This window comes from Pezoporus occidentalis, unplaced genomic scaffold (genome assembly GCF_034315485.1).
Source record: "Pezoporus occidentalis ecotype Australia unplaced genomic scaffold, CSIRO_AGI_Poc_V1 ctg176, whole genome shotgun sequence".
NCBI lineage: Eukaryota > Metazoa > Chordata > Aves > Psittaciformes > Psittacidae > Pezoporus > Pezoporus occidentalis.
The window spans coordinates 1,723,313-1,736,556 of record NW_026913596.1 but is presented as its reverse complement, the minus strand read 5'-3'; the positions used below and the strand labels follow the sequence as shown (position 1 = coordinate 1,736,556).

At 47.3% G+C, this 13,244-nt stretch overlaps 1 protein-coding gene across 1 annotated transcript in view; it reads left to right on the top strand.

The window, feature by feature from the left end:
- Window positions 1–5,398: 5,398 nt before the first annotated feature.
- SKI (SKI proto-oncogene) overlaps window positions 5,399–13,244 on the top strand; it is a 98,743-nt gene continuing 90,897 nt past the window's right edge. Inside the window, exon 1 of the mRNA XM_062614602.1 lies at window positions 5,399–7,572. Within this exon, the coding sequence (XP_062470586.1) occupies window positions 6,661–7,572 (912 nt within the window). The 5' untranslated portion in view covers window positions 5,399–6,660. The remainder of the gene's footprint in view (window positions 7,573–13,244) is intronic.

Here is a 13,244-nt window from a genome sequence, read left to right as displayed (position 1 = left end):
AGGTGTGAGAGCAAGTCATGTTTTAAGCAGGTCATATGTTCATTACATATGTTAATTATGGCTGTATGCCCATTAGTCAAATTCTGTGACAATTCAAGCCAGTTCTTAAGTTTGCTACAGTCAGCTTTTGTTCTGAAGGGCCTGCTGAATTGTGTTAGCATGATAGCTGCTCTGCTGGCCAGCATGAGGGACCTGTGGTGCAAAAACCATCCACTGCTGTAACCTGCTGTAACACCATACTAGGTGACTAAATGATTATCATCTGAGGATCAGGAATAGAGGGGAATAAGAGATGTCTATTAATCGAGAGGTTCTGTACTTTGGAAAGAAGTAAAGGATATAGAGGGAGATAGGCTGTAGGGCTGAGCTGGACAGGAACTGAGCATTGTGAATGAAGTGAAGAAAATAATGATGACTTCTGGTTTACATATCCCTGCTTTGTTCATATGCCTTGGAGTATGTTTTCAGCATTCCCAAATTCTGTCACTGAGGTTTTTTTCTTCAGTTTATTCCTTGGCCTTGAGTTTCTCTCAAAGTGAGGAAGATTGTATGCGGCACAGTCTAGCTGGCTCTGCCTTCCAAGAGGTGGAGGCCAGCACCGTAGCTCCTTAGCCTTAGTTGTTCAGAAGTTTGATACAACTTGGGTATTTTCATTGATATTCACCAAGACCAGGTTGGATGAGGCCTTGGGTGATATGATTTAGCGTAAGGCATCCCTGCCCGCAGCAGGGGGGGTTGGAACTAGATGATCTTAAGGTCCTTTCCAACCCTAACAATTTTATGATTCTATGAGTCTATGATTCTATGATTGAAAACCCACAGCATGGCTGGATTGGGAATAACCTGTGAAAGGGGAGCTCTGCATTTTTGTCCTCACTCTGGACTTGCTTTCTCAGTCTTCCTGTGATTTGGACCCTACAAGGCTTTCAAGCTGCCAAAGGCAGAGATTCTGCATGATGGCAAACTTGCTCCATTACTGGATCATCCTTTAAAACCACCTTCAAACTTCAGCTCAAAGGAGTGAGTGGCAGAGCCTAGATATTTTTTACTATCTTGTAGCACTGTTACCTTAGACATACAGTTACAAATCACATCCTTCAACTCATAGCTTTAAGGAATCATTTTTGGCCAGGCGTGGAAAGGGCTGGAGAGCAGGACAGCAAGGTGAAGTGCATATTTTTCTGTGCCATCAGGCAAGTGAAGAAATTTTGCTCACTTGTGTCTGCTGCTGTTTGAATCATGTTAGCGACAGTGACATATGCTGCTGTTCTCCTATTGTACCTGTTAATAACTTTCTAAATGCTGAATGGCTTTATGAGGAGAAAAATGATCACTAACCCTGAGCTCATTAGCTTATTGATCCAAAGACTGACAACTGATTATCTCTACAGCCAGAACACTGCAGTAAGAATCACATAGGGTGCCCTGGAAATGCCAGATGAACCTGATTCAGTTCCAGCTCTGCTTCCCTTGTGCTTTCTAGAGAGTGGAACTCCCCACTGGAATGACCTCCCACTTATCCTGTTATCCAAGGTTATCTTAAGAAATCTTTATCAAGTGCCAACTCATGTAACTCAAAAATTTCAGAATGTTTTACATCTACCTATACACCTCCCCACTCATAAGTACCAGTTTCGGGTTTACTGCTACCAGAATGGATCTTGCCATTTCTTGGAGCACAGTAAAAGCCTAAAATAACCTTACAAATGAGCTACTTGTGTATAAATCAAACCCGTAACCAGTCTGTGAAGTGTTGTAGAGAGGTAAATTTTCAAGGCTGTGCAGCATCCTAAAGCTCACCCAGACTTGATAGGTGATAAATACCATGGAAGTCCCAGGCACCTCACTGAGCTCTTTGGTCTGAAAAGGGGTTGTGTGGTTGTGTTGATTTTTCCATTAATTAAAAGAAGAGACTATTTCTGTTGACTTGGGCCCCTTGTTGACCTTCTCCGACAGCGATGTTTTTAGTTTGGTTGATCTTAAATTCACAAGTATTTTTTTTTCTTGTAACTTCTTAGATGTTTTGAAATTCACTCTGTTTGGTGTGTATCTGAGAGAAATCCTGGCCTCTTTAAAAGTAAACCTCTCAGAATTTGCTTTAGCCAAAAAGATAAGAAGCTGGTAAGCATTTGTGAAATAATTTTCTGTCAGTGGATTCAGTTTGTTGATGAAAAATGAAAGTATTTGATTGAAAAAAAGACCACCTGATTCTCAGATAGCTTTTTCAGCAGAGTTTGAAACCTCATTCTGCTGGTTCTGCGTAGTTTGGCATACCCCAGTTTCACTGTAAAGGAAATAATCAGTGAGGATGATGACCTTTACCAGGTAATGATCAAAGGAAAGGAGGGAAAGAAGTATCCTGGTTGTGCAGAAATTGTTCTATTTCAGTACCAGAATATCAAAACTAGATATGAGTATGTGAAATAGAAACTTGGAGAAATTGGATGTTTGCTGCTATAAAGAATTTAGTCTAATGCGAGCTACAACGCGAGTTTTGATGTGTCACATTTGCATGCGCACTTTTATTTTCAACTTACTTTCCTTCTCCACAGTCCTCCCAATAGGCCCTTCCCAAATGTTTTGTCAGAGAGCCGCATCACACAGCACAGCCCTGGATAATCCCCAGTTCTTCCTGACTAAGCAGGCATCCAAAACCGACAGGGGACTGGGGTGAATTCATTTAGGATGCACTTCTCCTCTGCTTGTATAAACACGTGCATAAACATGATAACCTCCACTTGGTGTGAGAGGTGGGACATGGTGCTTGTGAGAGGCACTGAGTTCTGCAAGCAGGGAGGGAAACAAATTGCCTGTTAAATATGGAAAATGGAGTCTGCTTTTTGTTCTGGGCCTTTGGAATCTGTGGGTGGATTGGAACTGGCAGGCAGGGAGCAAACACCCACCCACCACAGGGCTGTGTGGTTCAGAAGTTTACAAGAGTGTTTGTGTTCCAGGAGCTGTTGGCCTTGAAGCCAGTAGAGAGGGGGAGGAGAAGAGGGAGAGAGTGAGAAAAACTCTGTGGTGTTGGGGCCCTTCCTCAGAGATATTTCTCCCCTCTGCTTTCTCCAGCTAGAGGGCTTTGGAACTGGAGCGAGACAAACAGCGACCGGGGGAAAGAGTAGTGTTGTTTTAAGATGCACAGCACTCACAATCTGTCATCGCGGGAGGCAGAGACTTCAGAAGCCACAACCACCTTAATCCCAAATGACAGCTCTGTTGCTCCCCCTTCCCCTGCCCTGCTGCTGTTTAATTCTGCATAGTCTGTGGCCTATACAGAAATGGGAGTTTTACTGTATTGTTACTGCAGGATTTGGAAATTGGTTTCTGTCCCATCATGAATTTAAGGTTCAGAAGCTGCCACTCTTAACTGCTCACCATCTGGGTATTGCAGATACAGAAACTAAGCACAGAGAGACAGAACAACTTGCCCAAGGCAAAAGGAAGTCTGTGGGAGATCTGGGAATGGACCCCAGATGTCCCGAGTTTTCTGTCTTAACCACAAGACCATCCTTCCTGTCTTTTTGGTAGTCCCCTCTGCTTCAGGAATTCCATTTATGAATTCCACCCATAAATGATCCAGTGATTTACTTGTGTAAAAGACTCATCTGGGAGGGAACATGGCACCTCTCATAAAGTGAACTGCAGCTCCTGCTGCCCTGACTTGCTGGGGGGTAAAGGAGAGGGAGTAACCCAGCTAAGTAACCCAGATTCCAAACCTAAGGACCTTCCCTATTGCCATCCAAACCTCCTGCAAGCATTAATTGTGCTCTGTGAAAGAATCGGGGATGCCACACATGATGTTTGAGTGTATCTGGCCATGTCTATTTTAGTGAGTTTAAATAATGACTGGAACTGGACTAAATCCATCTAGAGAATTATGCTGCTGCTGTTCTCTGCTGTATCTGAGGGCCTTTGGTGCTTGTCAGTTCGATTGCTGTATCCCTGATAGGCTTCCCTGTGGATCTGGTATTTCTCCTGTGTCACCAACACCACTTTTCCAAGTGGCTGAATGCTGGGAAGGGTTTTATTTCTAATAAAGTACACCCTTTGATTTGAGAATGATGGAACAGATGGAACATTGTATATGTCCTTCATATGGTCAAAAGGGGCCATATATAATTTCTAGAGGATTATTAAAAATTGTTCTTAACTAAAACCTTCTAACTACCCTGTTAGTCAGTGAAGAATTCCTAGACTGGCTTCCTCTTAATGTGGTCACCTCTTTAGTGTCAGGGGTCAGCAAGGGCTGCATGGCCAGGACTGTTCAACACATCGTCAGATCTTGGGATTGTGGTAATATCTAAAATTCCACTTGTGGATCTTCAGATTTGTGTGTGGTGCACTGTACGAACAGAGACTTCTTGGCACCAGTGGCTTTTGTGTTGGGAAGGATTCTCTGTATGTCTTTTCTCGGCACTGAAGACACAGCCAATGGCCTGCACCATTTGATTCTATCCTTCTCCAGCCTCCCCTTTAACACTGTAAGGCTGGATTTCTGATTTGGGTATGTGAGAGCAGGCTCCTCTCTGGAGAATTGCTGGTGTAGTTGCACCATCAAAGCTCTTTTGCAACTCTGTGACACCTGTTTCCTTTATGCTGAGTGGGATTTCAGGATAAAACCCCACAAACAAACCAGGACAGTCTGTGGCATTCCCTGCCGTGTTATGTGGAGCCTGAGTACACAGTGCCGTTCTGGTTTTCTGCTTGCTCTTCTAAGAGCTGTTTGGATATGGGTCCGCTTGTTCTTCCTCTCGTGGCCTCATCTACCTGGTTTTAGGCTGCAATGGTGAACTCTTCTGGAGGAGGCTATCAGGATGGTCGGTTTGCGCATCACTCAAGGTTAAAGGTACTGCGGTACAGGGAGTTTCCTAGCAGTCATCTGGGTGTCAAAGCGCTCTCCAGCCTCGTTTTGGTGCACGCAGTTGAGCGAGTGTGGAGGCACCAGGCGGAACCTCCCAGCTTGCTCCGCACACCCGCGCTGGGCGCCCCTGGATGCATTTCCCACCGTTCCCACTGCGCGGCCCAGCTCCATACGTGACGTCACTCGCGACTAGGGAACTCCGCGCCCCCGACCGCACCAATGACGTCACATTAGTGATGTCAGCGCGCCGCCGGGGCCGCGCCGGGCCGGTAGGGGGCAGGGGAGCAGCGTGGCGCGTCGCTCGGTAGGGGGCGCTCGCCCCCTCTCTGCGGCGGGGGTGGCCCTCACGTGCGCCGCAGTGGCGGCCGCGGCTCGCCCGCTTTGCGACAGAGGTGGGCTCCACCGGCCCGGCCTCGGGGAACGGCTGCCGGCAGGGCCTGGGGCTGCTCACCCGCGCACCTCCGCGGCGGTGGCGCCCCTGCGCTCCTTGCACGTGTTAAGGCGTCGCGCGGTCGGGAACGCGGGCGCTGCCCTCGGCTATAACCCGAGCCTGCACGCCTGTGATTTCCGCCCAGAGAAAGGGTCGTGGGCTCCCGGTCGAGCCCAGGCGTTGTAACCGGCTCTGGCGGCGGACGCGCTTTTGATAGTTCGCTTTTTCCCCGCTATACCGGAGGAAAGGAGAAGCCACCGCCCTCCCGCCCGGCCTCGGCGGCGCGGCGGTCCGTGAACCCAGCAGTTTATCCGGCGCGGGCTGTGCCGGCGGCGGGGGGAGGCGGGCGCTGTTCCTGGAAGAGCCCGGCCGGGGAGTTGGTCACATTCTTGGCCGGGATTCAATGACTGAGGCAGACACCAACAAACAGAGCGGGCAGCAGCAGGCGGAGGAGGAGGAGGAGGCGGCTGAGCCAGCCTGCATTAGCTCAGCGCTCAGGCACTCTCAGTCTCCGCTGGAAAGAGGAGTTGGGAGGATGTGCGCTCTGTTACCGCGGCTCCCCACGGCACGCTGAGAAAACCGGGAAAGATAAGGGAAGAAAGGGCGAACGGAGAGACGAGGAACCCTCCTGGACCGAGCTGACGGGCCTCGCGGGGGAAGGAGCCTGCTTATCGCCCGTCCGAAGCCCCCGCGCCGCCTTGAAAGTGCCGGAGATTTGGGCCTTTTCCTTTCCTCCTGCGTCGCTCCCTTCCACAGAAGCTTTCCGCCTCCCTGTGCTTTTCCTCACCTCCCCCCTCGCCTTCCTGCCGGTGGATATGGACAGAAGGGCGATCGCTGCAGAGCAGCAGCAGCCGCCAGAACATATTTGAGCCCGTGGAGCTCGGAGCGTGGCACGGACTTTTGTGTTGCTGTGGGTGGTGTGTGTGTGTGTGTGTGTGTGTGAGAGAGAGAGAGAGTGTGTGTGTGTGTGTGTGTGTGTGTGTGTGTGTGTGTGTGTGTGTGAGGAGGTGTGGGAGGCGGGATTGCTTTGCCTGGGGGCTGGCTGAGGGGCTGAGTGCTCGGATGAAGACCTCTTTTTGCCGTGACTGTGCTCCATCGGGGCAGCTGGAGACTTGGAGGGTTTGAGGTTGTAACGAAGTAAGAGGAAGGAAAAAACGAAGAGAGAGACACGCATACAAAAGGATATATTTCCTATTCGTTAGTGGATTGTTAAACCTGAGTGGGAAGGAGAAAAGAACAAGGGTGGGTTGTTTTATTTTGTTCGATTTTTTTTTTTTCTTAAAAAAAAAAATCCCTTAAGTGGATTTGTACCAGGGTGGAAGATAACTGGGGATTTTTGTTGTTTGTTTTGGGAATAGAAACTAAAAAAATGGAGACTGTAAGTAGAAGCAGCTTCCAGCCTCATCCAGGACTGCAGAAGACCTTGGAACAGTTTCATCTGAGCTCTATGAGCTCCCTGGGTGGCCCTGCTGCTTTCTCAGCACGATGGGCACAGGAGATGTACAAGAAGGACAATGGCAAAGACCCAGCAGAACCTGTTCTGCATCTGCCCCCTATCCAGCCTCCTCCTGTGATGCCTGGTCCCTTCTTCATGCCCTCGGACAGATCTACGGAGAGGTGCGAGACCATCCTGGAAGGGGAAACAATCTCCTGCTTCGTGGTGGGTGGAGAAAAGCGGCTTTGCTTGCCCCAGATCCTGAACTCTGTGCTCAGGGACTTCTCCCTGCAGCAGATTAATTCGGTGTGTGATGAGCTACATATTTACTGCTCCAGATGTACTGCTGACCAGCTGGAAATCCTCAAAGTCATGGGCATCCTGCCCTTCTCCGCTCCTTCCTGCGGGCTCATCACTAAAACTGATGCTGAGAGGCTTTGTAACGCCTTGCTTTATGGTGGCACCTATCCTCCCCACTGCAAGAAGGAATTCTCTAGCACAATTGAGCTGGAGCTTACGGAGAAGAGCTTCAAGGTGTATCATGAGTGCTTTGGGAAGTGTAAGGGACTCTTGGTGCCAGAGCTTTACAATAACCCCAGCGCAGCCTGCATCCAGTGCTTGGACTGCAGGCTTATGTATCCACCTCACAAATTCGTGGTCCACTCTCACAAATCTCTGGAAAACAGGACTTGCCACTGGGGCTTTGACTCTGCAAACTGGAGATCCTATATCCTCCTCAGCCAGGATTACACTGGGAAAGAGGAGAAAGCTAGACTGGGCCAGCTCTTAGATGAAATGAAAGAAAAATTTGACTATAACAACAAATACAAGAGGAAAGCCCCCAGGGTAAGTGATGCCTTTGATTTTAAAGGGGGTGGGGGGAGAAAGAGAAAAGGAATTTTCTCCAATGTCGCTAACAGCCGTCGAGCCGTCGAAATACCCAATTTGTTAGCAGCTGCTTTTCCTTTGAGTCATTCAGCAATCTAATCGTGTTCTTAATTCTCACCACGTGTGTGTTAATGGAGACGAGCAGCGTTTGAGGTGGCACCTTTTTTCCTCGGCTTGTATTCTGAACTTGGTAGTTAGAGTTTGTTTAAATGATACATGTGTGTTTGCATGGCTTACTATAGATGGAACCTGATCTTTGAAATCCATCGCCCTGACCCAGACGTTGGTAGGACGTATGTGATTTCAGGTCTTGAGAGCTTCAGTTAGGAGTCAAGACAAGAAGGAGGCCAGAAAAAAACAAGTCGGTTTCTGATCGCTCCAGAAGCAAATACGTATGTTTTTTATATGATCAGCTGCATGCTGCCAAGGGTGGAGGTGGAGGATAGAGTGTCTAAATACTTGCATTGAAATAACAGTGTTGGCTCCTAACAAAAAAATCCAGACAGTAGCACAGGTTACTGGTGCTGTGTGGAACGTGAATGGCCAAGTCCCTGCTTTCATAGTATCCCTGTGGAGTCTCCCTACCAGACAGGCTTTTGTATATTGGATTATGTATACATTCAGCAAAAGAATCTGTCTCGGGGCAGCTGCAGCAGGAGTTTAAGGTATGCCGTGCCTCGTGTGCTGAGCCAGACTGCTAAAGCACAGTATTCTTTTAGGTGTCTTGTTTTTCTTTCAGTCCGAGCTGCCTTTAGCTCCCAGCATCCTTGGTGTCTGGGGGGGGGAGGCTGCCTTCGCGCTGGCAGTGGGACTTATCCATGGGCAGTGGTGGGACCACAGAACCTTGAGGCCTCACTCACAGACTCCAGGGTGCTGGTGAGGGTGCAGAGCCTGTGGGGTGAGCAATTGGCTTCCCCAACGCCCAGAATACGGTTAAAAGCAAACTCTCACCTACTGAGCTTTACACTGCGGGTTCATTGGTTGGATTTTGGCTGGTCTGTTAGAGATCTCTGAACTTTTCTTTGGTTTTATGTGTCTGGAGCGGATGGCAATAACACAAGCCTCAAAACAGAAGTAACGTTTAAAGCCCACTGAGAATGTTCAATAAAATTCTTAATTAACTTATCAAACACCTGCCTAAAGGGGCAAATACACTGCCTGAAATAGACTTAATAAATGGGACTCAAATAGAGGTTTTGTTTGTTAAAAACACAACAAAAATGTCCAAACACAGCGTTTGTAAGACACCCTGCCCAGGCAATGCAGTAATTCCTCCTAGCCTGAGAGGCCTGGCTAACCCATATTGTGGGGAAGGAGCAGAGGCTCCCTCTTCAAGTTCCAGTTTCTCTCCTGGTCTTGTGCTCAGCCCCCGTTTCAGTCCTCGCCCTCACCCCTCCTCTTCCTCCCGCTGGAGTGTCAGAACTGCTGTGACAAAGCTAGGTTGTAATGAGCCACATTATCTCCGTGGTTGGAGGTGGATGTGTTTTTAATGGCTTGTCTATTCTCCGTCAGTCATGTGCTAAGATGGAGTGGTGGGATGGATGTATATGAATGCCTGTGCAAGGAGAAATCTGCTCTGAAAGCAGAGGCATTTTGCATGTTGGGAAATGGATTTTCTAGGGCAGGCTTCTTTGGGAAGCAAAAGTAAGAAATCTCCAGATTTTTGCTCAAGAAAAGGTACTGTGTTCCTGGCTTGGCCATTTACAGAATTTAATTAATATCAATGTTGGTAGAGGTGCGCTTTCCTCTTCTTCCAAGGCTTTAAAGCATTCTGTTCAGTTAGATGATTTATCCCAGATGAACTTGCAGGTGGAGAACAAGAGAAAACTACGAAGTCTTGGCTTTGCCTGAGTTTTTTGGTGACCCTTTAATAGGTCCTAGATCAGAACATGGCAAGAGCTCTTCCCCCCGCCACCCTCCTCTAAAATCTGCATGCAGCGCAGCTCTTCTTGCAGAGGGAATTCAAGATCCTTAATACTGGACACCAAAAATTATGCTATCTCTTGCACAGAATATGGTGCCAAAAATCTGTCATGATAAGATGTTACAGTCTCCTGCATAGGTTCATTTGGGAAGTGTCAAGGAATTTTATGGGGAAGAGCAGTGGCGAATATGCGCTCAGATGATGGGGTAGGGAAAAAAGAATGCTTTGTCATACACCCAGAGCAGGACTAGACTCAAGTTTCAAGGCTTTAGCGTCGTCTTCATGGCTCTCCTATTAATGTGTTGCAGTCTTGAGGAGACCCCGGCAGTGCTGGCAGAGTTTTGTCTGCTTATCCTTCCTTTTTCTGAAGTCTTTTTTTCCATTGGGCTCAGCTAGCGGATATCATATGCTAAGGTCATTTGTGTTGTAGCAGTGTGTGCAGATAATTACGGAGAGATTTAATCAGGCTCTAAGATTGGTAGACTGTGGCTAGGGGCAAGTAGCGTTGGAGTAAAGTTTAGATGCCTAGTAAGGAAATGAAAGGATGGTCCCATGACTGTGTGTTCGTGTTAATTCCTGTTAGTCCCTGTGGGTTTTGTGTGTCTGTTGGGCTCTGTGTCTCTCTCTGTGGATGAAAGGGTGAAGCATATGTGTCTTTGTGGTGGTCGTCCTTTTTGATGTAGATCTCTGTGTTGCTTTGTTCTGTTTTATACAGAGGTGTTGGTAATCTGCTGTGACAGATATTCAGTCCTCTCTCTACTTTCAAGAGTGGGCTTTTTATCAGATTCTCAATTTATTTATTTATGTATGTGTATACACTGCTTTGTGTGATGTGTTTTCCCTGGGCTCCCTCAGTATGTTGGTAGCATGGGATTCATATGACTGTTTAATGGCTGTTTGAGCAGCAGTGAATTTTTTTACCTTTTTCTGTGTTTTCATGAGGATATGCAATGAGGTGTATACAGTTCTGCCAGCACAGCTCTGCCTTTTAAGGGTCTGACTTAAATGGAGGAGCTGGGTTGGCACAAGCCCCCGGTGCAGACTCAGCGCAGTGGCAAACCTGCCTTTTTCCCTCTCCCTTCATTATTTGTTTCTTTTCCCTATTTATTTTTTTTTCCCTTGGTGTGGTTTTGAAGCATTGCTACACAGCAGAGCTTTACCAGGTACTGCGTTCGTGACATACCCTCTGCATGCATCAAGTACCCGTTGTGCACATCTGTCTGTCAGTAGCCAGAAATGTATGCATAGATGCAGATACATTGTCTCTCAGTCAGCCTGGTTGAGTGAGCAAGATGCGTGTTGCTTGGTCTTGCCACTTGCAGAAGCAGCTTTCATCTACATCTGTGTGAAGTCGGCAAAGGGTCTTAAGCAAAAATTGGAGAGAGTTGTGACAGCTGAGCCCTCACTATGCAGGAACCATAGAGGCCTCAGACGCTTCCTTAACCGTCTTCTAAAATTTAGATTTCTGTATCCTCACTGTTCATCCATGGATTAATGATTTACCTTCTATAAACTCCTTCACTTTCCTGCCACTTCCCAAAGCTATGTGTCTTTCCTTGAGCCATGTGATAACTTCTCCATTTCCCTATGTATCCTTCACTGGATTTTCCACCTTTTATGCTCATGCAGGGTTTTTCTCTGCTTTGCCTTCTCTCTGGTCTTTTCAGAGTCTCTGTACATCAGCATGGCTTTTACTTGAGTGAATGTTCTGTTTCCCTGCCCGTCTCATTTTATCCATTACTGGTGTGAAGAACAACCATTACGTTCTGGGAAGTTTCTAGAAATGTCAAACATGAATAACCTCACAGGGTTGCAAAACAGGGTCCTAGAAATCCATCCTCAGTGCCAAAGCCTTGTTCTTGAGCTCAGCAGCTGGTGCATGTTGAGCACCACTTGCTTGGTGTAGATAACAGCCTTGGTGTGTGTCTCATGCAGTCTTTCCACGGCTGTGTGAGACAGCGCTGTGCTTTCTGAACGTCAGCATGCCTCCTCTAGGATTGAATGAGTTCAAAAAGCAGGCCTGAAGGCTTTGTGGGTTGCTGTTTGCAGTGAAGGAGGGTGGGTTCAGCTGTCTCTTTTGAGCCCTTTGTGTCTTTTTTTTTTACTTATTGAACCGAGTGACATTTGTCAGTGCTTTCCTGTTCCTACCTGTGTGCCAGACAGCTGTACTTGCAGTAAGGCTGGATGTGATCAGAGAATGAAGGAGCTCTTCTTGCACACGTGTGAACACACCCACACACGCCAGCGCTGCAGCGTTCCCACGGTTCCAGTCCCAGCAGCGCTTCTATGAAGTAGCTGGAAGCTAGAAGCGGCATTCTGGGTACTGACACACAAATGAGCACAGGAGGCCTCCCACCTGATTTCACAATGCCTACCAACCTGGCGCTGCCACAACACGCAGCTCTCTCAGCTGGAGTAGGGTTTAGCCAGGTCAAGTGTGCAGCCAAATCAAAGGACAGAAATTGCTGTGAGTAGAGTAGTGCAGTGCTGAGGTGTGGGGTGGCTGTGGGCGTTCAGGGGCTGCACAGCGACTGTGCTTTATGACCATCTGAAATCCTGCAGTAGTAGAGCTGGAAGGCATATATTTCTGTATCCTAAGGTCCTGCCTCCTGCCAGTAGTAACCTTCTTTATCTGTTATACAGTATATCTTTTATATATATATTTATTTGTTAACAGTATATCCAACAGTAGGTGTTGCAGAGAGACTCCTGATTTTATCCACAATGTATTTATTCTTTTTGGTAAGAACTAACTTGATAAATACTCATGGAAAATTTTGCTGGAGACCGGAGAGTTCAGTTGTTTTATCATGGAGCAATGGAGTCATTTGTCTTCTTACCTCAAGAATTATATTAGAGACCCTTCAGTAAAAATTTTGATGTCCCTAAACAAAAAACGTTGAAGTCTTGAGGCAGTAACTTAGTTCAGAATCCTTTTACAGCTTACAAGCTGAACTTCAAAACAGACACCACGCTTAAACAAAGCCCTGTGAACCTGAGGAAATGTTTGTGTTCAAGCAGACATCAGCACTTTTTTCCCCAAGCTTGCAAACAGTTCTACAGATGTTGTAGATCAAGAACAAAGCAGCAGGTACATGCATGTGTGTTAGACAAAGAATATGCTGCAAATGATGATCTAATGATGTTGAGTCAACTGTGGCTCTCTGTTGGCCCAGAATAGTTCCTAAGCTCCTGAATTCAGTTCTCCTGAATTAGGGAGGGAATCACATGCAGTCTCTTCTTTTGCAAATCGCTGCCTAAAATGTTTGAACATCTGCCTCTCCCTTCATTGTCTGGGCTGTCTCTCTTGCCTCTCCATTTCTGTGGTTTTGGGCTTGGGCGTATGTTCTGCCCAAACAGTAGTATGCTTTGCAGATGCACGTCAACAGAGCTGATTTTTGGATGTGTGAGGAGCCCCACACCTGGTCTCTGCCGGGATGTGAGTGTAGTTATTGGAGCTGGGGCTGACTGACCAGCAAAGGTGTGTTTGCACTTGCTGAGAGGCGCGTTTAGATCCTTGTTGTAAAAGCATCTGGAGATGTCTGTGTGAGGCTGTTTGGAGCATGTCTAGACAACACAGCGATTAAAATCCTGGCAGCCACTTGGACCTTATCTACACCTTCCTGGGTTCTCCATGCTGCTGGAACGAGGGGAACTTAGGGGATATATTGAGGTGGTTGAGCCCAAGCAAGATGGGGGTATCTAA